General features: G+C 43.1%; 1 protein-coding gene across 7 annotated transcripts in view; it reads right to left on the reverse strand.

The window, feature by feature from the left end:
* The window catches only part of RNF144B (ring finger protein 144B), a 180572-nt gene that overhangs the window by 14735 nt on the left and 142849 nt on the right, over positions 1–22988 (reverse strand). For all 7 annotated transcript variants that reach the window (XM_058667605.1, XM_058667608.1, XM_058667598.1 and 4 more), the window contains 2 exons: positions 17473–17577; positions 4067–4127 (listed from right to left, as the gene is read on the reverse strand). In XM_058667605.1, the coding sequence (XP_058523588.1) occupies positions 4067–4127; positions 17473–17577 (166 nt within the window). The remainder of the gene's footprint in view (positions 1–4066; positions 4128–17472; positions 17578–22988) is intronic.

Consider the following 22988-nt stretch of genomic DNA (forward strand, 5'->3'; position numbering starts at 1 on the left):
GACAGAGTAATGTACCTAGGAAGTGAAGTAACCTGCCATACAGGAAGTAAAACAGGCTCATAAAACCCAGGGAAAGTGATAAGAGCTAGAGCAGGGTGATCTCATTCCAATTTTCAAAGAAAGCACTTTGAAAAAGTAGGTTTTGGAAATAACAGACAACAAAACTTCAGCATCAACCATCAGGTATGTGGTTTAGGAACAGTAATAGGCGAAAAAAGATCACCCACATGAATCATGCCAGTATTCCCTTTTCTTTGTTAGTCTAGGAAGACCAATACAGGAAGGGACAGGGGCAAGAGAGCAGTCACGAATGGAAAAGTGACAGGCAGAAGGAAGTGGCTAGAACCACCACCAAGGTTAAGTGCCCCTCTTTGTGAGAATGTCTTGATCATTTCTACATGATCCTATTCAAACTCGTTTTTCTTCATAAGGAATCAGATAAAGAAAGACACAAAAGGCAAGTTAATCAAGCATGTGACATAAAGCAGGGGACAACGATCTGAAGACTAAAAGTAAGTTGGTAGGCAATGAGCACTGGATACAGAGAAGGATATTTTTTATAACTAAAACAACAGGGTTTCATCTCATCTCATTCCAGTTTCTCTAGAACAGCCTCATTCCAGTTACGTTTCATAGCCTAGCCAATGAGATTCCCGTCAGCTGCTCAGTCATTTAATCATTAACAATATTAGCATTTAGTACACCCAAAATCCCCTTACAAGTAGCTTCCTAGAATATATTCTCGCAAAATAAAATGTGGACCTCAAAAGCACCCAAATGGTAAAAGTCTTGACTTTGGGGGTAGCTAGGAAGGCTATTATGCAAAAATGAGACACATGATTTGGATAAAGGCTGTCCCAAATCAGTCAATTCCATTATGTGGACTTTCTTAAACTCGTGGGATGTTTATTTGTCAATAATTCTTTATAAAGAATGAACTACATGATTACAAATTGCCTTCCAGAACAGCCAAAGCTCAAAATATTTCTGGGCCTCAAATTTCTTCTTTATAAAATGAAGGACTCAAACAAATGGTAACCAAATTCAGCATACTCCAACCCTTTCCAACTAAACACATTTATCTTACAGTGTTGTACAGTTCAGCAATTCCACTCCTTGGTATATACCCCCAAAATAACCAAAAGCAAGAACTCAGATTCTTGTACCTCAATGTCCAAAGCAATCATTAGGTAGAATTAACACAAGCATCTTGCAATATAGAGGCATGGATAAGCAGAATGTGATATAAATACACAGCAGATACTCAACCAAAACAAGTTCTGCTACAAGTGAGATTCATGCTACATAACAGATGAATCTTGAAACTATTAAGTAAAAACAACAGACCACATAATTCCACTTTTTGAGATATCTAGACCAATGCCTATTGAACAGTGTCATAAAATAAAGAATTTAAAAAATCCTAAAACACACACACAAAGAAATATCTAGAATGGGCAAGTCCATTACAACTAAAAACTACATGAGCAGTTATCAGGGGCTGGGGTAATGCGTTTTAGAAGCAGACAGAGACGAGAGCCGCACAACTGTATGAACATAATTGAGTTGTACACTTGAAAATAGTTAAAATGGTAATTTTATGGGACATACTCAATCACAATAAAAAGGGACAGAAGTTTACATTTTTCATAGATAAGGGGAAGAAGGATGGATAGATCCTGGTCTAAGTGATCCTAGGTGAGTCTCAAACTGTGCAGCTTTCAGTTTCTTCAATTACAAAACAATCAAATCAGCTCCCTACGGGGCATGGGTCTCGAACCTCTGAGGAAAATCCAGTCCTCTGTGTAAATACAGCCAATGGACGCAGAGCCTTTGAAAGTAGCACTGTCTGGGAGAGGGCGGGTTCTGAGGCCTGCCCGACTTGATCATACCAGACAGAAAGGAACCAGTCGAAAGCAAGGGAGCACACTGCAGAGACATCAAGAACGCCCCAGTGCAACTCTCGGCCAAAACTTTCCACGCATACCTCACCACAGCGAGGCTCGCTCAACTGTGAGGACACATGCGGCCAATGAACTACAAGTGTTCTCATCTCCCTGACAACCTCAGTACCTATTTCCACAGGTGCCTGTTCTCTAAGAATGCTATCTTCATCTCATCTTGGAAAAAACACAAGGAAATAAGGGAAAATGATGGTGTTCGGCCCGGCAGCGGCGTGGCCTAGTGGCTAAAGTCCTCACCTTGAACGCCCCAGGATCCCATATGGGCGCCGGTTCTAATCCCGGCAGCTCCACTTCCCATCCAGCTCCCTGCTTGTGGCCTGGGAAAGCAGTTGAGGACGGCCCAATGCATTGGGACCCTGCACCCGCGTGGGAGACCTGGAAGAAGTTCCTGGTTCCCGGCATCGGATCGGCACGCACCAGCCTTTGCGGCTCACTTGGGGAGTGAATCATCGGATAGAAAATCTTCCTCTCTGTCTCTCCTCCTCTCTGTATATCTGACTTTGTAATAAAACAAATAAATCTTAGAAAAAAAAAAGAAAATGATGGAGTAGATCTTCATGTAAAAATGCTTCTTTTAATTTACAAATGTTTTTAGTTCCAACCACAGTCAGTATTTGTAATAATGGGCCAGAGAAAGCCCTAATAGGAAATCCTTACTTGTACTAATCCCTTTATGCCTTACTACAACTCGATGACATCAGATGACTACTGTCCCCATTTTGCAGATGTCAAAACACAATGACAGAGATTTCAAGCCTTTTGTCCACGGTCATGCATCTGAGTAAGTGGTAGAACTTACAATGGCAGCTTGGTTCTCTGCCACTGATTTAAACATAAACCCAAATTGTAAATTCATCAGGGAGAACCAACTCATGCAATGTTAAATTCCTGGAATGACTCACGATAAAACGTGTCTACTTATCAAAAGGCATTTGAGGTAACTATGCCTCTCACAGGGTAAACAGTAAGAAATAGTGGGTGCTCGGGGCACAGCTAGCTGTCACTGGAGAGGAAATCCTATAAACAATCTGAGTCCTGGTCATTTCATAGGCCTGACAACCTTGAGGGGTTACATCTCACCAGGGAAGAGGAAACCTAAAAACCCAACCTAGCTCTTTGGGTCAGGATCCTCAGAGCATGGCCCCTGCTCCCAGGCACCGACAGAATGCTTGGACTGTCCATGTTCCAACTACCACTGAATTAGGATGGAGGAGATGGGGATAAAATGGAAGAATGGTAAGCAGACATTACGATCATCCTCAGCCATCACATTCAATCAGTAAGTATTCTAACCATGCTCTCAACCTAATCAGTCCATGTGACTGGGTTAGGAAGACCCCAAATAAAACCAATACAAACTACCAACACCATTTACTTTCTCAAATCAGCTCATTAAACCTACAATTTGGGGTCGGTGTGGTGGTTTAATCAGTTGAGTCGGCCTGGCATATCAGCTATTCGTGTGAGTGTTAGTTGAAGACTCAGCTGCTCCACTTCCGATTAGGCTCCCTGCTGATGTGCTTGGAAGGGCAGGTGAAGATGATACAAGTGCTTGGGCCCCTGCACCCATGTGGGAGACCCAGAGGCAGCACTGGGATCCTAGCTCCAGCCTGGCCCTGCCCCGGCTGTTCTATTTGGGAAGTAAACCAGCAATTGAAGGTCAAATAGTCTCCCCCACCCCCCCCCCCGCCACCGTCTCCTGCCTTCCTCTCTCTGAATACATAAGCTTAGAAATAGAAGTAAAAATAAAAAATAAAAAGTAAAAATAAAATAAACCTTCCCAGGTTCTGATTTCATATTCAGTGACACTCTATGCTCTGGTTTTTGCAAAACCTTTCTTAACAGGAGCCAAATTAAAAACAAAACCACCAACATGTAGGAAGTCCTATTTCTTGATAGTCTGCACTTTTTTTTTTTTTTTTTTTTTTTTTTGGCTGCAGATGAGAGTTGAAATTTTATGTTGCAATTACAGTTTTTCCCATTCTGGGTCCCCTTGCAACCCCGCTGACAGCCTGGAACTGCTTTCATCCTCCCTGCGGGCTGGTGTAAGGATGACAAACATGAGACCACATTCAATGTCCGGACAAGAAAAGAGTGCGTACCTCGTTCAAATTTTAACCGCTGATAAAGCTGAAACTGATCCACGGATACCAAACAGGCAATCTGAAAGCAGAGATGTCGAAAAGATGAGAGTTCAGTCACCGCATGTCCTGAGTCAGCAGCCTCTGGGGACTGCGCTTCCCCATTTGGTTTAATCTACGCTCTGTATCCCAGCTGTTTGCAAACTTCTTCGCACTACGCTGTGGATGCAGTAACACGTGTAGCCAGTCTGCAAACAACCGTATGGCTAGGGATCACTGTTCAAGACTTCAGTTCCAACAGTCACTGTCTGCATTGCATTGTTGGGACACTGCCTCTGAGACCAGATAGCATCTCAGGGATTATGAAAGCTGTATTTGTTGCCCAGGAGACTGTATCTTTTGAATAACAGGAAAAATAATTTCTTTGACAACAGCAACTTCATGGAGCCTTCAGTTACCTTGATAGAAAGGAGCACCCTACTCATTTCTTGTTTCCCGTGTTCTGTTACGATGGTTACATGAACCAAAGGTTTATCAGTAAACAGCAATGATTCACAGCCAACCAAATGACATTTCAGATCAATCATTTTTAAATTGCATTTCACAGGCAGATGCCAGAAAAGCTGACTGCTCTTAAGCTGGCATTCTAAAAACATTAATTCCCCTGACGTCAAGGTGTAGGTACACTGACGTTGCTTAAAATATTTATAACTGGGAAAAATCAAAGGATTTGCTATTAGCCTCAGAGATACTCGGCTGGGGGATCAGAACACAGCCTTAGCCTTGACAATTCCATCTCTAAACTACTACTATTATTTTTGGTAGTAGGGTGGAGGGGATAGACATAAAACATATCCAAATAGAAGGTCTGACAACTAATGAAAGGAAATCTATTTTGAGAAAACTCAAGAACATCATGTAGCTAAAATTGCACTGAACAAATATAAGAGGCTATCATATCGAGGGGCCACATTGCAGTATGCATCTCTACTCTCAAACAAAAGATGGACTCCCACTGAGACTGTTAAATATACTTTGATAATAAGATACTGGACTTTCTGCCATTGTCTTTACTTACAATGTCAGGACACAATCAGCAGGATGATGGACTTATGACTGTTATGGACTATACTATTGTAATAATTTCCCTGAGCCTATGCAGCTATATTATAAAATAAATAAGTTTAAAATATAATATAACTCACTTAAGAACACATTCAAAATCTAATCACCCCTGTTACAGAAGTAACCTCACTAATTTTGCTTCATAAATGATTCAACTATTAGCTAGACTGTATGAAGACCACAAAACAAAAAAGTTTGACCTTCCCATTCCAAGCAAAATACACTGAAACAAGTTCTATTTCATTATACATTTTTCCCCCAAATTTTCTTTCTCCAGTTGGGAAGATGAGGTCGTATTTTCATCTAGTGCCATAGCAATCATAACAAATTAAGGTCAGTTTCATATTATGTACATTTTAACATAGTTTTATAATTATGGATTACACTTTGAAAGCCAACACTGTTCATTTGTCATAATGCTACCCCCCAAAAAATATATCACAAACAAAATTCAGAGCTGGAGATAAAAGCAGGCGAGTGAATTGAAGGGGTGGCATTGAGGAATGACAGCTCAGTTCCTGCCTTCCCAACAGACACAGTGTGACTGCAGGACCACCTGATGCTATTACAACACAGAGGTCCAAGTGAGGAGGGGATGATGCCATCTGGGCCCAGGGGACCATGGTGATGTCACATGAGCCATTTTGGCGACTCCCCCTCCACCAAAGCTCTCAGAGTTCTTTGAGTCTATGAGCTAGCCTTCTGTGCCACTTTCCTCTCTCCATCCAAAACAGGCTGAGGACTAGGAAAAACCTCCTCTAGAACCTTCAAAGTCAGTCCCTCATATTTGCTGATTTCTTAACAAGCAGTTTACACAACAGTAAGCAAATGCAATTTACAACTCAGGGGCAACAGGAGATATCTTAGTCACAAATGAAATGGTAACAAGAAAAATGACAGATATTAACGTGGTCTGAAGTCATCCACAGTAGACATAGATGTTCAAGCTTAAATGTGAAAGATACATTTCATCGGGATACCATCTGGGCCCAGGGGACCATGGTGATGTTACATGAGCTGATTTTGAAGGGTACTATTTCTGCTTTTATAAAGCTCAAACAATCATGTTAGGATGATTATTGGAAACCTCAATAAAGAGGCAGATAAGAGGGCTCAAGACAATTTTCCGAACAATGGTACTGCTAAACTAACAACCCCAGAGAATAATAGGAGATGAAACAGAAACGTCTCGTGTTTTCTTTCCAGCAAGAAAAAAAATTGAAAATATCATTCAAAAGTCACACTTTTATCTGTGGAACTTTAGATTCATGAAAACTTGCAACATTTATATAGGGTTCCTAAGTTCCATTTCCCCAATTACCCTTAATGATACTATCTTCTTTGAGATGTCTTCAAAAATTGAAAGAAAATACAAACAATGAAAAATCCATGCAGGGATTTTAAATATTTTTTGCACCCGAACAAACTTATTTTTAAATTTCACTTTTCTTTTCCTTCCTTCCTTCCTTCCTTTCTTTCTTTCTTTCTTTCTTTCTTTCTTTCTTTCTTTCTTTCTTCCTTTCTTTCTTTTTTCTTCCTTCCTTTCTTTCTTTCTTTCTTTCTTTTTATTGGAAAGGCAGATATACATAGAGGAGGACAGACAGAGAGGAAGATCTTCCATCCGATGATTCACTCCCCAAGTGAGCGCAACGGCCGATGCTGTGCCGATTCGAAGCCAGGAACTTGGAACCTCCTCCAGGTCTCCCACACGGGTACAGTGTCCCAGTGCACTGGGCCGTCCTCAACTGCTTTCCCAGGCCACAAGCAGGGAGCTGGATGGGAAGTGGAGCTGCCGGAATTAGAACCGGCGCCCATATGGGATCTCAGCGTATTCAGGGCGAGGACTTTAGCCACTAGGCCACGCCGCTGGCCCCTAAATTTCACTTTTTCCATGAACACACTGAGACACCCTCACATGACTTGAGGGAGGAAGTCAGGGGGTGATAGGAGGCCATGACCTTGGGTGCACAGTGCGCTGAGGTGTCCGCACAGTACATAACAAAAGGACAGCCCAGGCAGCTGTCTGCAGGCACCCGTGAAGGTCACTGGCCCAGCGATTCAGTTCCCTCCCACCCTTCACTTGCACAGGGGCCCTGTCCTGCACGTCACAGCGTGATGTCCTCTTGCTTAGCTCAATTAGGGGCTGATTTCTTGAGTGAAGGAAAGGAGACGTGGCTGGTCTGTCACACTCAGACATGGCTGGTCTGTCCTCTCTGTTAGGAAGAGCATTTCTTCTCTGCTGGGTGGGGATGGAGAACCTCCTTAGTTTCTGTACTTGTGTGATAAGACGTTCGCTTTGAAGGCAAGCACAGTTTCTCCTGCCTTTGCTTTTGCAAGTCATGGACCTCAGGATTGCCAAAACCTCAGCAGGTCGTATGAGCCAGTGACTAATTCCATCTCCAGATGTACTGATGTGTTGAAGTCTATGTTTGATCTGTTTCCTAATCTTTAAAAGCAGTTGTAACAGAAGCCTGGCTTGTTTTTAAAAATTTCCCACTGCATTTACCTTTTAATTCCAATTATTCATGAGCTTCTCAAAGTGCCCTCATATAACCACTGTCAATTAGGGAAACAACCAAATTCACACTGACCCAATACAACAGAACAATCCACAGCAAGTCTTATGCAAATTCCACTAGTTGTCCTTTTCTTGTTTTAAATCCAAAACCAAATTCAGGTTACACTTTGCATGTATGTCTCCTTGGCCTTTTCCTACCCATGACAGTTTTCCAGTTTGAAGGTGTACATTTTGGGCCAGAACATCACAGGTGTGATCTGGGGAGTATCAGGAGGTGCTTCGGAACAACATGTCTGATGACCGATGGTTTTCACTTTTGCAGTTGGTAGAGGTAATATCTGCCAAGTCTCCCCAATGTTGGGAACCAAATCTGATAGCGGTAGATAGTATGTTAATTTAGGATCTTTAATTTTGGAGTACCCCTGCAATGATTAGGAGAGACAAAGACAGGGGACAACAAGGGACAATGCCTTTGTAGAGTCCAGAGCATTAGCCAAACAGATTTCTAAGAGGAATTTTAATGGTGGGTCTAAATCAACCATGTATGATTCTATGGGGTCACATCGAGTCACTGTAGCATTATCTACACAAGCTATGGTGCATGTGAGAGTCAGCAGGGCCAGCCCAATGGATACAGCTAGCTGTACAGGAAGACAGTCACCAGAAGCCACCCTAAGCAACTGGCAGCTGCCTCAAGGGTGGCAGAGCTTTGCTTCCAGTATGAGACAGTTCAACTTAAAGTTAAAACAGATGCCCAGGCAACAGACAATTTTAAGAATTTCCTACAGGAAGACAATCTGAGACTATGTCAACTCCTACTTCTGATCATATGTTTGCCCACTAATTTTGATACGTATTGACAATTCTTGTCCAAAACTTCACTACGGAGATGAGCATTTCTGCCAGCCATTACGATGCCCATATCCATTATTCAGAGTGCCTGCGTTCGATTTCCACCACTGGGTTCCCAAATCCAGCTCCCTGCTGACATATACCTGGGAAGTAGCAGTGACGGCTCAAGTGATGGGATTCCTGCCACCACGTGGGAGACCTGGACTCAGTCCCAGCTGTTGCAGGCATCTGTGGAGTAAACTGCGGTTGGGAGACAGTGCTCTCTCTCTCTCTCTCTCTCTCTCTCTGTAACTCCACCTTTCAAATAAACAATCTAGTCTTTAAAAAATAAAGACTGGTAAAAATGGAGCTGGGTATCCTTATTAAGTATCTGGTTCCCCAACTGCTGGAAGGCTGTGGCTTTCGCTTCCACCCAGAGCAGGGCCACATTCAGGAAGTAAAAGCATGCCTACAGGTGGGGTGTGGCAGCAGCTAGACCTGACAGTTAACCGGGTATCTCTTACACACACATCGGAGAAAAATGAAAAGTGTGGCATGTCCTTTTTAAATTAATATCAACTATGACCATGATGTTTGAAGAATCACTGCCTACATTAACACTAAACTATATTAACACTAACCTACGTTAACATCAATCCTACAAAAACAAATTTTAAAGTAAAGCAAAGAAAAAGAAAGCAAGCAGTTAGCAGAACCTGCTTAATGCAAAATCAGTCACGCAAAGAGTGATATGTGTTCCCAGTGATATATGTTTCAGGAAGAATTTAAGGTAATTTATGTTCCAGTCTTTTCATACTGGAGTGGTTAGAGATGAGACTCAAAGATGGCAGGAAGTATATTATCAAGAGTTTTGTAATTGATGCTTGAATATGAATTTTATATAATGGAAAACGAACCCAAGAGGACTGATAATCAGATTTGTTGTGAGTTTTCTGTATATTGAATGAATGAAGATAGAAATTGAAGATTAATATGTACATTTACATGATTTCATTTTTGTAAAAGGCAAAAGTGCATTTATGTGTGTTTATATATACTTGTATATACAAAGGGAAAAAAAAAAAAAAGAACCGTTGGTCAATACCATACATAGTGTTTCCTAGTTAGAAAGTTAATTCAGGGTTTAAAAAAATGCAGTGATTAAAACAAAGTGATTAAAGCTCAGGCTTCGGTAAGTACTGCTCATCAGAATCTGCAAAGCCACATCAGAAGAAGACAAGATTTCACTTAGGTCTTGCCTTTTATCACCTTTTTTTTTTTTTCGGTAACTTACTTTATTTGAAAGGGAGAAAAAGATAGAAGAGGGAGAGACAGTGAGCTCTCATCCACTGGTTCACTCCCCAAGTGCACACAAGAGCTGGGCAGAAACTAAGAGCCGGAAGCTCCATCCGGATCTCCCACATGGGTAGCAGTGGCCCAACTACTAAAGTCATCACTTGCTACCACCCAGAGTACGTGTTATCAGGAAGTTGGGATCAGAAGCTGCGCTGGAACTCAAATCCAAGGACATCAACATGGGAGTGTGGGTTCCAAGCAGCTTTTCAACTGCTGTGCCAAATGTGTGCTCCCGGTGTGGCCCTTTAAGTCATCAGATTTTTCTGGATGTGGGTGTTAAGACTTCCTGGGTCTTCCAATCAGTGTGCCTATGTTCAATTTCAGGCTCTGGCCGCTAACGTGAGCCTCCTGCTTTGAAGACCTTAGGAGGCAGCAGGGAAGGCTGAAGAACCCCTGTCACCCATGGGGCGGATATGGATGTTCCTATTTCCTGATTCCAGGCCCAGCTGAGCTCCAGCCTCCGGAAACATCTGGGAAGTGAACCAGCAGACAGAAAGTGGCTCTGTAATCCCTCCATCTTTCCCCTTGTGTCCATGCTTCTCAAATAAAAATTAAAAATAAAAATTAAGCAAACTTCTGCTATACTTGCTTTCAAAAACATAGACTTCAACACATCAGTACATCTGGAGATGGAATTAGTCACTGGCTCATATGACCTGCTGAGGTTTTGGCAATCCTGAGGTCCATGACTTGCAAAAGCAAAGGCAGGAGAAACTGTGCTTGCCTTCAAAGCGAACGTCTTATCACACAAGTACAGAAACTAAGGAGGTTCTCCATCCCCACCCAGCAGAGAAGAAATGCTCTTCCTAACAGAGAGGACAGACCAGCCATGTCTGAGTGTGACAGACCAGCCACGTCTCCTTTCCTTCACTCGAGACATCTGCCCCTGATTGAGCTAAGCAAGAGGACATCACGCTGTGACGTGCAGGACAGGGCCCCTGTGCAAGTGAAGGGTGGGAGGGAACTGAATCGCTGGGCCAGTGACCTTCACGGGTGCCTGCAGACAGCTGCCTGGGCTGTCCTTTTGTTATGTACTGTGCGGACACCTCAGCGCACTGTGCACCCAAGGTCATGGCCTCCTATCACCCCCTGACTTCCTCCCTCAAGTCATGTGAGGGTGTCTCAGTGTGTTCATGGAAAAAGTGAAATTTAAAAATAAGTTTATTCGGATGCAAAAAAAAAAATCAAACTCAATACATGAACTTTTCAAAGAAGCCACGTTTATGGCTAAAAAGTATCTGGGCAAGTGCACCTCCACGTGACACAGTCAACCCCTTCGCTAGTGAAAGCAGAAATTTAGAAATATTACTCGACATTTATCTGCAGTGTTAAAATACTTTTAACCAAAGTTTTAGATTTTTTTCCAAAATAGAATTTAGTTGGGCATGTCAAAAATGTTAACTCTGGTAGATTTATTTATTCCCTACCACACTTGAAGCTTAATAGCTTTCCCAGCCAACACTCACATATGTGTAGCATCCACAAGCCCAGTCTCTTCTACTTCTGTTTTTCAACCCCAGGGACAGGAATACACCACTTGCCTAGCAGCCTGGTCCTTAGCTGGCTCCAGCTTTCTGTGATCATGGAAGCAAGAATGTTAGAAGAGCCCAGACAGCCTTGTGGTCTACTGGGTTAAGCCACCTGCAGTGCCATCATCCCATATAGGAAATACCAGAGTCCCTGCTGCTCTCTTTTAATCCGGCTCCCTAATAATGCTCCTGAGAACGAAGAGGAAGAGGATTCAAGCACTTGGATCCCTGGCACCCAGAAACCTGGAAGTGTGGTTGGTGTCCCATGCTACGGTCTTTGGCCTGAGTCCCAGACATTGTGGCTATGTGGGGAGTGAACCAGATATGATGGAAGGTCAATGAATCTGTGTGTGTGTGTGTAGGTAAATTATGACTTTCAAATACATAAAATCTTTAAAAAATGAAAGAGCCAGTGAGTGGAACTGATGTCAAGGGAAGGTGATTTGGAGAGAATAATCGCACCTTTGTAACTCCAAGCAGTCTTTCTGAAAGCACCTAAAATGATCACACCATCTGAGTAAAAACAATTTAACAGGGCCCGGCGGCGTGGCCTAGTGGTTAAAGTCCTCGCCTTGAAAGCCCCGGGATCCCATATGGGCGCCCGTTCTAATCCCGGCAGCTCCACTTCCCATCCAGCTCCCTGCTTCTGGCCTGGGAAAGCAGTCGAGGACGGCCCAATGCATTGGGACCCTGCACCCGCGTGGGAGACCCGGGGGAGATTCCTGGTTCCTGGCATCGGATTGGCGCGTACCGGTCCGTTGCGCTCACTTGGGGAGTGAATCATTGGACGGAGGATCTTCCTCTCTGTCTCTCCTCCTCTGTGTATATCTGACTATGTAATAAAATAAATAAATCTTTAAGAAAAAAAAAAAAAAACAATTTAACAAATGTAGCTGCATACTCCTTGGAATCCTACCTGTCTCCCCTATACCCTGCCCTCAGCTCTCCAGAGTTTCCCACCCTAACCCCCCACAGAAAAATTCTGGAACCTCGGGGCTGCGGCATAGTGAGTTAAGTTTTTCCCTGTGTGCTGGCAACCCAAGTGGGTACAAAATTTGAATGCTGGTTGCTCTGCTTCTGATCCAGCTCCCTACTAATACTCCTTCCCTACCCACTGTTTATAAAACAATGAAAGAGTTTTAGAGAGAGAGAGAGAATCTTCAATCCATGGTACAATCTCAAAATATCTGCAACAGTTGAATCCGGGCTGGTCCAAAGCCAGAAGCCTCTTACAGATCTTGCAAGTGGGTGGAAAGCAGTAAGGATTTGGGTCTTTCACTATTTTCTCAGGCAGATTAGCAGGGAACTAGATCAGAAGCAGAGCAACCAGGACTTAAACTGGCACGCATATGGGATATTGGTGTAGCAGGCTGTGGCTTAACCCCAGTTCTTGGCAGCAGCAGCTGGCCCTGGTGCATGGCACAGCACTAGCAGGAAAAGGCAAGCTAGTTAATCCAGTGCCCCTGGACTCTGAAGGATGATCAGTGGGTGAGCCTCAGTGGATGCCAGCTGGCATTTGGAAGAAGTTCAGCTTTTCAGGTCATAGAATGGCAGCTCCTATTCAAGGGGGTTGAATGCTTGCTACTCCAGGTTGATGCAGCCCAGATGCATGGTTCAGGGTCTCCCAGGAGGGATGGCACCACTTTCAGAAGTAAGAAACTGCTTAAATTAGCCATTGCTTTTCTCAACAAACTTGAAGGCCTCATGCAAGCACCTGGCCTGAAGCAGTGCTATCAGAACACGCCATCTGTGTCCTGCCTTTGCAATGCCATCTTGAACAAGGTCCCTGGATCAAGGACCTGGGAAAACCCCGCTGTGCATCAGCTGAAAGCACCAGATGATGCAGTGAAGGGCTCATCACAGGTGTGTGCGGCTTTACCACCAGCCACGTGTCCTCAAGGCCCTACCTCTCCCCAGCTTGCACAAACTCTTTGTTTGTGAGCCAGTGTGAGGGATCCAAAGAGGCAGACACCAGGCAGTGGGGTCCAGTTTGTGAGCTGCACCTACCCAGTAAAGAGCTGAAAGAATTCTGGTACTCTCATAAGATGAAGAAATATCATACTTGATGTATTTCAGTCATATAAATAGTTGCAAAACAAAGGGAACCAACCCAATCTGTTGTTCTTTTTTAAAGAGGAACAAAGTGCTAACTGTATAATCATTTCTTAAGAAACAGAAAGAAGAAATGGTCATGGAGACAGAACCTAGTTAGTCACAATGTGAATGAACCCCACTGGACATTCTCAATATTGCAACATTTTGGAGTCACATACAAAGGCATCTCAAAGAGTTTGTGTAAAAATTGAAGTGTTGGGGCCCATCAAGCAAAATCCATGCCTCCTATGTGAGCACCAGTTTAAGTTCTGGCTCTTATACTTTCCAGGAAGCTCCTTGAAAAAGTGCCTAGGAGATGACAAATGATGGCTCAAACCCTTGCCCCACGTGGGTGACCTGGATGATGTTCCTGGCTCCAGGCTTCAGCGTGGCTTTGCCATTGTGACCATTTCAGGAGGTGAATGGACAAAGGAGCTCCAACTTTCTCTGCCCTGACCCCACACACTTTTCAAATAAATAAACCATTTTTTTTTTTTTTCACGGAAAATGGAGCTAAAAGATAAGCTGGGCCCGGCGGCGTGGCCTAGTGGCTAAAGTCCTCGCCTTGAAAGCCCCGGGATCCCATATGGGCGCCCGTTCTAATCCCGGCAGCTCTGCTTCCCATCCAGCTCCCTGCTTGTGGCCTGGGAAAGCAGTCGAGGACGGCCCAATGCATTGGGACCCTGCACCCGCGTGAAAGGTGGAGTTGCAGAGAGAAGACAAGACAGAGAAAGATCTTGCATCAACTGGTTTACTCCCCAAATGGGTACAAAGGCTGGAGCTGGATCTAGGCAAAGCTAGAAGCCAGAAGTGGAGCTTCCCCCAGGTCTCCCACACAGGTTCAGGAGCCCAAAGCAGCTGTCCATCCTGTGCTGCTTCCTCAGACACAGCAGAGAACTGAATCAGAGGTGGGCCAGGCAGGCAGCAGCTTGACATACTATACCACAATTCCGATCCCTCCATGAATTTTTTGAGAACTTCTATGCATGGATTTCAAATATTTTGTAGGTCATGACTTAACTCACTGCATTGCAACACAGAACTCTAGCTGTTGTTCAAGCTTTTAAAATATCGTTGGGTGGGGCCTATGACACCAGTATTCCATATGAGCACTGATTTGGGTCTTAGCTATTCTACTTCTGAAACAGCTCTCTGCTAATGTGTCTGGGAAAGAGAGAGAGGACGGCCTTCATGCTTGGGCCCCTGCCACCACCACGTGGGGACCTTGAATAGAGTTCCAGCCTCTCAGCTTCAGCCTGGCATATATGGCCATCTGAGCAGAAGATACATCCCTGTTTCCAAGATATATCTCTCTATTCCTCTTTCTACGTAACTGTTTTTCAAATAAATAATTTTTTTTAAATATTTGCAGAGTTTGTTTACTTTTTAAAAAAGAATTTATTTATTTTTATGCAAAGGTGGAATTACAAAGAGAGGACGTGGAGACAGTGGATCTTCTATCTGCTGATTCATTCCCTAAATGGCTGCAACGACCAGAGCTGGGCTGATCCAAAGCCAGGAGCATCTTCCAGGTCTCCCATGTGGGTGCAGGGGGCCTAAGGCCTTGGGCCATCCTGTGCTGTTTTCCCAGACCATAAGCAGGGAGATAGATCAGAAGTCGAGGAACTGGCACTTGAGTCAATGTCAACATGGGATATCAGCACCATAGGTGGAGGCTCAGTCTTATTTACCACCACACCAGCCCCCCAAATGCAGCAGTTTTTTTTTTTTTTTAAGATCCAGTAGAGGCTTTTATGGTTTTAATACAGCTCCAAAGTAAACTGCATTTAGAGAAGAATGGATGAACAGAACCCAATGCAGGAGAATGGGAGAGCACCCCCAGTGGGAGAGGGCAAATACAAAATGCCTACACGAGGAAAATAAGAAAGGGTAAGTTCTGGCCTAGAAAACCAAGAGGTAAACTACAGCCAGACACGCCCACTTGTCTAAACACGAGTCCCAACACTGCACACCCAAGTGCTGCTGACTGATGCGTACCATTTCCTGGTACGCAGTTGAACTTTCTGCTTTCACGCCAAATGTCTGTCCTGTGCTAGCCAGTCACATAACTGTTAGCCACATGCGCTGTTGAACATTTGGAAGCAGTTAATGGGTGGGGATGTGGCATGGTCGTTAGGAGTGCCTTTAGAGACACCTACAGCTCATATCACACTGCCTGGGTTAGAGACCCAGTTCTGCTTCCAATACAGCTTCCTGCCAATGCGTGCTCAGGGAGGCAGTAAGTGATGGCTCGACGTAACTGCCAACAATAGGGAGACCTGGATGGGATGCTAGGTTGAAGGCCTGAGACTAAACTCTTGGCTGGAAGATGGCTGTCTTTTTTTTTAAGGATTTTAATCCATTTTATTATTTTAATTTTAATTAGATTTTCAGAGATTCAATATATCTTGTAGATACAATTCTAATAATATAATAATATTCCTTCCCTCCTCCTTTCTTCCTTCTACCCTCTTTCTCTCTCCCCTTATTTCCTTTTTAAGTTTTTATCTCTCTGCCTTTCAAATAAATGATGTTTTGAAAAGTTACTGGTTAACACAATTAAGAACCTGAACTTTAAATTTTATTTAATTTTAATTCATTTAATTTTTAAAAAGATATTTTACTTGGAAGGCAGAATTATAGAGAGGGAGGATGGGACAGAGAAAGAAAGAGAGAGAGAGAAAGAGAGAGCTTCCATCTGTTAGTTCTTTCCCCAGATGGCTACCATAGTCAGGGCTAGGCCATAACAAAACCAGGAGCCAGGAGCTTCTTCCAGGTTTCCCCTGCAGGTGCAGCAGGTGCAGCAGCGCAAGGACATTGGCAAGGAGCTGATCAGCCAGGACCAGAAGCAGCACCCATATGGGAAGTGGCTACTGCAAGAGGTGGATTAAACTGCTGTGCCACAGTGCAGGCCCCAATTAATTTAACTTAGGAAAAAAAAACTAACCTGAACACAACACCTTTTTAAAAAGACATTTGTGTATTTTTTTATTTGAAAGGAAGAGCAACAGAGAAAATTAAATGTTCCATCCACAGGTTTATTCCTCAAATGCCTGCAACAGCCAAGGCTGAGTCAGGCAGACACAAAGAACTATGAACTCCACCCAGCTCTCACACATGGGTGGCAGGTAGTCAAGTACTTGAACCATCATCGAGGCCTGGAGGGGTTAAACACATTACCCGAAAGTGCATATGGAGAAAGCGAGGTCCAGTTCTTTCTCCCCATAATTACATGGTCTCAATTTCCTCTCCAAGAAGTAACCCAATTTCATGAGTTTTGTTGAGAGCGTTAGATAGCGGTATACTGGCCACGAGAGCAACTGGAGGGGTACTGCTGGTCCTGTGTTTGCTGAAGGGTAACGTATTCCATTGATTTCTTGGAACCTCTCTCAGGAACTCACAAACTCCGTAAGAATGGACAAAAGCTTGTCATAGGCTGGTTAAGAGCCAACAAGATCCAAAGATTAAAAGGCAGATTTATGGGCAGTCAATGATGAAGGACTGAACAAACAAAAGGAAGAGATAAATCATGGACTTCAGAAAATAATGGAAAAACAAACAAAAAAAGATGTTTCCGATGCCTGACATGGATTGCCTGAAAGGTTTCCTCTCTGCTCTTTGGAATGGTTCAACTCAGGCTAGCACTGTAGAATCACAGCAGTTGATATTTTTCTAACTGTGGTCTACTTCTCTTTAAAGACTACACACCATTGCACCTCCTAACATTACAGTCGGTCAGTTGAATTGCTAGCACCTTTGCCTCTTCCAGATCTGCTTCAGCACTCAAGTTGGCATATATAAATAGAACTCAGGTCAGGGAGCATGTTAACACTGTGCATAAAGAATCCAAAGGTATGTAGCAGCAAAGAACTGCTTTAAAAAGTTCCCCTCAGGCAGGAAGGTGCTTACAGAGTCAAGATCCTAGTAGGCTGCATCTGCGGGAAAGAGGGGAAGTCTGTGGTACTCATGCATACCTCAGCTTCCTGCAGGGTTCCATGGTTCAGGCACACCACATCAGGGCAAGTGATGGGAGACCCACAGCCTTCTCGGATTGCCAGCTGCATATACTGCTTCAGGCACTAGAAGTGAAAAAGAAGAGAGATGGTTATTCACGTGATTACAGTAGCATATGGTGATATAACTCAGCAGCCACTGCCTCTTCTTCCTTAATTGGCTGTCCTGGGGCTCTGGTACTCAGGAAATGTAAGTTATCACAAGTGCAAGTACTACCAGCCATCACTTTGGAAAGAATGCAGAGACGGGCAATTCATTAGGTATGACTTCATCCCTGGACTTGACTCAAGTCAGATTCCCACAAGCTCACACATTTTATTCACCACAGATTGGGAAAAGAAGAAACACCTTTTGCCTTCACCGCAAAGGTCTTCATTTCATTTATTGTATTTTTGGGGACCAGGAGGATGGCCATTCTCTAGCCTTTCCTTAACATCAGATAGATTACGTTTGTTAGTTTCGAGACAGCATTACAATAACTTACTGGCAATTCCTGGAGGACATCTGGGGTTTGCGTGGACAAATAGTGTAAGAGTAATCTACCCCAGTTAACGGAGCAAAACTACTGCCCAGTAGGTCACCGTACATATTTTAAGCATTTTAAGGTAAAAAGAATATATTTTAGTTCTTTTTTTAAAACTTATTTAACTTTCTAATTCCATTTTTCCCTAATGATCCTCTCCCTCCAAATATGCCTCTCTCCAGAGGGCAACTAGAACTCTCTGTCTTATGCTGAGCTAGCCTGAGAACCAAAGATTAAGGCAGTGACTTAACAAGGGTCACTTCCCAGTCAGTGCCTGGGAAAAGATCAAATCAGAGACTTCCTGCTAACCGAGAATAGCAAAGACAAGTGGCGACAATGGACCTTTCCCAAACTATAAGCCTTGGTGAGTGCCACATGGAAAAGGCTTGGGTAGAAAAAAAGGCACTACTCACATGCAGAAATAAGAAACTCATAAGAGAAGAAACATCAGAGAATTGAACACAAACTTGGTCTATGGTCGCCTGGTACGCCTGGACATTAGGCAAAGGATGGAGAAGTGAGAAAGCATAAGAGGTCAGAGACCACCAGCACCACGCCCACCACTACCCCCCACCACCTCACCTCCCAGAACCACAGGGAACTGATGGCTGCCCTTGTAGATCCAGCCAACACTTCCACAGATCCAAAGTATTAAAAAAAAAAAAAAAAAAAAAAGACTTAACCATCAAACGCCATAGATTAGTAGACTGGATTAAAAAATAAAATCCATCTATTTGTTGCCTACAAGAGACATTTCATCAACAAAGATCAGCAGAAACTATATCTCATGGATTTTGACTTTTGTTTGTTAGTTTCACCGCTTCAAAACACTTTCTTCTGATTAAATTATTCAATGACTCATAGATCATACAGTAGCATCATTTTCTCCAAGAAGGTTCTTGATTTTCATTTCTTCAGTGACACATTAGTCATTCAGTAGCATGCTATTTAACTTCATGGTGTTGTTAATTTTTTTTTCTTCATGTTGTTGATGTTGTTTTGTGGTTTTTCATTTAAAGGGATGTATAGTAACTGTGTCATGGAGATTATCATATCCACCAGCATGTTATTTAACTTCATGGCACTATAAATTTCTATTTTTCTTCCTATTGCTGATTTTGTGTTGTGGCTTTTCATTTAAGGGGATGTATAATAACTGTGAAATGGAGACTATCATATCCAGATGTGAGGATACAATACAGTATGCCTCTCTACTTCCAAAGATGGATTCCCAACGAAACTGTTTACTGTATCTTGACAATAGGATGCTGGACTCTGCCATTGTCCATGCCTGCAATGATGGACATATGACTGTGTGGGAAGAACTATACTATAGTAATGATATAGGGGAATTCAGTGAGGGGGAGAGGGAATTGGGGAGGGGCTAAGGGAAGTCCCAGGGCCTATTGCACTGTATCATAAAGTGATAATTTTTAAAAAATTGGAAAAAAATGCTACTTTGTCACTAGCCTCTTAGTTAGGCCTGAGAATGTCGACTCTGGACTTAAAATGTACAAGCTTTCTTTTTTCCTTATCATGATTTCCAAACACAAGATACTTACTATTTACATTGCATTTACATAGTAACAGGTGCTCTAGGTAGTCTAGAGTTGACTTAAAATATACTTGGTATATGTGAGAGGTTTATGCAAATGCCATACTATTTTATAGAAGGTTCTTGAGCATTTAAGGATTTGGGGGTCTACAGGACTCCAGAAACAAACTCCCTCAGATAAAAAGGGACAAATATAGTTTCACCAAATAAGCGCTGGGGAATCTCAAATTTGGCTCCTCGGTTTGTACTAATTTGTTTATATTTGGTGAGCCCTTTTCTATGCGGATAATCAAAAGGCTCAAACTCAAAATACAAGTAAAATAATCTATGAAAACTACCCAAGCTAATCAATGAAGCATAGGCTCTTACACAAAGATGACTACTTAAGGAGTTTAGGTATCTTAAACACATGCAATTATGTATCTGCCTGCTACATTAAATCTACTGCCATTGCACCATCTTTTTATAATATTACAAAATATTAGCCAAAACTCTAGCAAAAAACAAAAACAAAAACAAAAACCAAAGACCTCTCTGGCCTGAATACCGATGACATACTTTTCATATGTATCCTTTTCACAGACCATCATTATTCATTTTCTCCATCTGAAAGCCCAACTAATATCACTAGAGTATTAGTTCAGAAAAACAACCCCGTATTTATCTGATTGAAATACCTATCACAACGTACTAATGAGTTGATGTCTAGGGTCCTCCTGAATTATCCAAAACAGAAGATTTACATAAACTGTGCTGTATCATGCAGCAAAATGCTGCAAAAACAGGGACAATGTTTTCAACAGTATTTAAAATGGGAAACATTCATGGTCAGGTATAAACAGAAAGAAAAAGATATCTGGGAGTAGGGTTTCTTAGGTCATTCTTTCATGATGACTGGGCCAAATGCACAAAATATACATCACTTAAAATTGGTATTTTTATTTAAGGGACAGAGAGAAACAAAAGGGAGACACACGGCAAGGTAGGTGGGATTATTCCATTCCCCTCTGCCGGATCCCTCCTCGAGTGCCTGAAACAGCCAGGACCACTGGACCAGGCTAAATCAGGACCTGGGAATTCAATCAGAATCTCTCATGTGGGTGGCAGGGAGCCCAGTACTTGAGCCATCACTACTGCTTTCCAGTGTGTGCATAAATAGAAAGATGAAATCAGGAGCGGAGTGAGGATGGGAACCCCGGCACTCTGATCTGGGATGCTAACGTCCCATGTGGCAGCTTGACTGCTAAGCTAAACACCCACCCAGACACTCCTTCCCCTTCGTGTTTTGAGGAGGGTGAGCCATCATTTGCGACGGGTCTGACCATGGTAAACATTGCCTCCAGTGACAACACGGATAATGGTGGTTTTTAATTTGTGGGAAGGCCTGTCCACACCCACCCTTTCATCGGCCACACTGTTCTAGTGTTGTCCCCTTCATCACTCCAGCACCAAGTCACACAGTCTCCAGGCTCAAAGGGACAGGATCAGAGGAAAGCAAAGAGAGCAATGCAGTGAACGTCACACCTTACGTCCAGGGCTGGAGACCCACTGCACTCCACGTCTCCATCACAGTGGAAACGTGAGACAGCCCATGACCCAGGTTTGCTTTGCTTAATCGTGGACAGGGGTGTAGTAACACCTGTTTCAGCAATCTGATAGGTTTAAAACTCACACAGAGACACACATTTAAATATGCGGACAAAAAAACCTTGTCTTTGTAAATTTGCCAATTGCAAAATATCAAGTTATATTTTCAGTTCTCTTCACTAGTCTTAGACTTCACCAAGAGGAAACGTTAGCCCTCCCTCTTTCTGAGCTCCCCTCTCTCCATTCCTTGCAGTTTAAGGAGAAACTGAGTTACACAACATTTTGCATGTCTCTAAGGCAAGTCTCTGCTTAGACCTATTGCGCTCTACATAAAAACCTTAATGTTAAGTAAGAAGTAAAGAGACTGTGAGTTTTTATAAAAATTCATGTCAACTTATATTTGTAAAGTTGAAATAAAAGTTGCCCCAAGAGTTTATAACAGATGTTTAACTCACTAATACAATATTCTTAGGCGCACCGCAAACCACAATATAGCCATGTAATGAGTTCTGAAACCTTCCACAAGCACTCTCTGGGTTACACGTGCCCCATGATTTCGAAGGAGGAAGTGCTTGTGGCTCCACATACTAGGTCTAAGTATCCACTGGTACAACCTTTGCTTCAAGATAGAGATTGTTAAGGGAGGTTGTAAAGTGTCACACTGATTGGCCCAGTGTGGTAACCAATTGGCTGAAGTCCTCGCCCTCCATGAGCCCAAATCCCATATGGGCACTGGTTCTAATCCCAGCAGTCCCACTTCCCATCCAGCTCCCTGCTTTTGGCCTGGGAAAGCAGTTGAGGACGGCCCAAAGCCTTGGGATCATGCACCTGTGTGGGAGACCCGGAAGAGGCTCTGGGTTCTGGCTTCGGATTGGAGCAGCCGTTGTGGCAGTTGCGGCTCACTTGGGGAGTGAATCATCGGAGGGAAGATCTTCCTCTCTGTCTCTCCTCTCTGTATACCTGATTTTGCAACAAAAATAAAACTTTTTTAAAAAAAAAAAGTATCACACTGACACTCCAGTCCTCTTAGTATGCATTTCTATTCCAAGGCAAAGAGGGGAAAATAATTAGTACTGCTTATTTTCCTTCTTACTGTATTTTTCAAGTACCTAGGGTTCGTTACATGCCTTCCATTAGCCTTGACTAGGAAATGCACTCACAAACCCTCCCTATGTTTTACACTATTTTCAGCTAACAGAGCACAAAAGGATGGAACATTTTCACACAAATCCCTGTACATGTTACACAAAGCAAACAGGTAAACAGTTAACAATGCTGAGAGGAAACTGACAGTCAACTAAGAAATGCAGAGACAGAAAAAAAGCTACCATCATCTCAACATATTTAGCAATTATGTTCCATTAAGCAACACATTAAACAGGTGCCTGAATGCAATTGTCTTAACAGCTAACGAATTCCAAGAGAAATGCTCCAAACAGAATATTTCAAAAGGCCAGATAAGAAAGAAAGAGCACATTTGTCAAAGAAGTGAGGAATCCAGACCAGTGTTGCAGGTGGTGGAGGAATTCACTAGAGCAAGAAGAGGGAGCAAGCAGAGGTAGATTTATGGAATATGCTGCAAGGCAGCAGCAGGAAGGAAAGACAGGAAGGCTAGAAACTGACTACCGTGCAACCCGGATGACAAGCTGAGGTGTGTTCTTCCAGCAGAGTCCCTATTTACTTATGGTGAGTTTTCCCCCATTACACAACAGACTTTTCCAAGTAGGTAATTTGCATTTCTGGGCAGAACTGGGGATACTGTATGACTGTCAGCTTTGGGGTTTTCCCTTTGCCCTGCAACAACCCTGCAC

The sequence above is a fragment of the Ochotona princeps genome, chromosome 1 (genome assembly GCF_030435755.1).
Source record: "Ochotona princeps isolate mOchPri1 chromosome 1, mOchPri1.hap1, whole genome shotgun sequence".
Taxonomy (NCBI): domain Eukaryota; kingdom Metazoa; phylum Chordata; class Mammalia; order Lagomorpha; family Ochotonidae; genus Ochotona; species Ochotona princeps.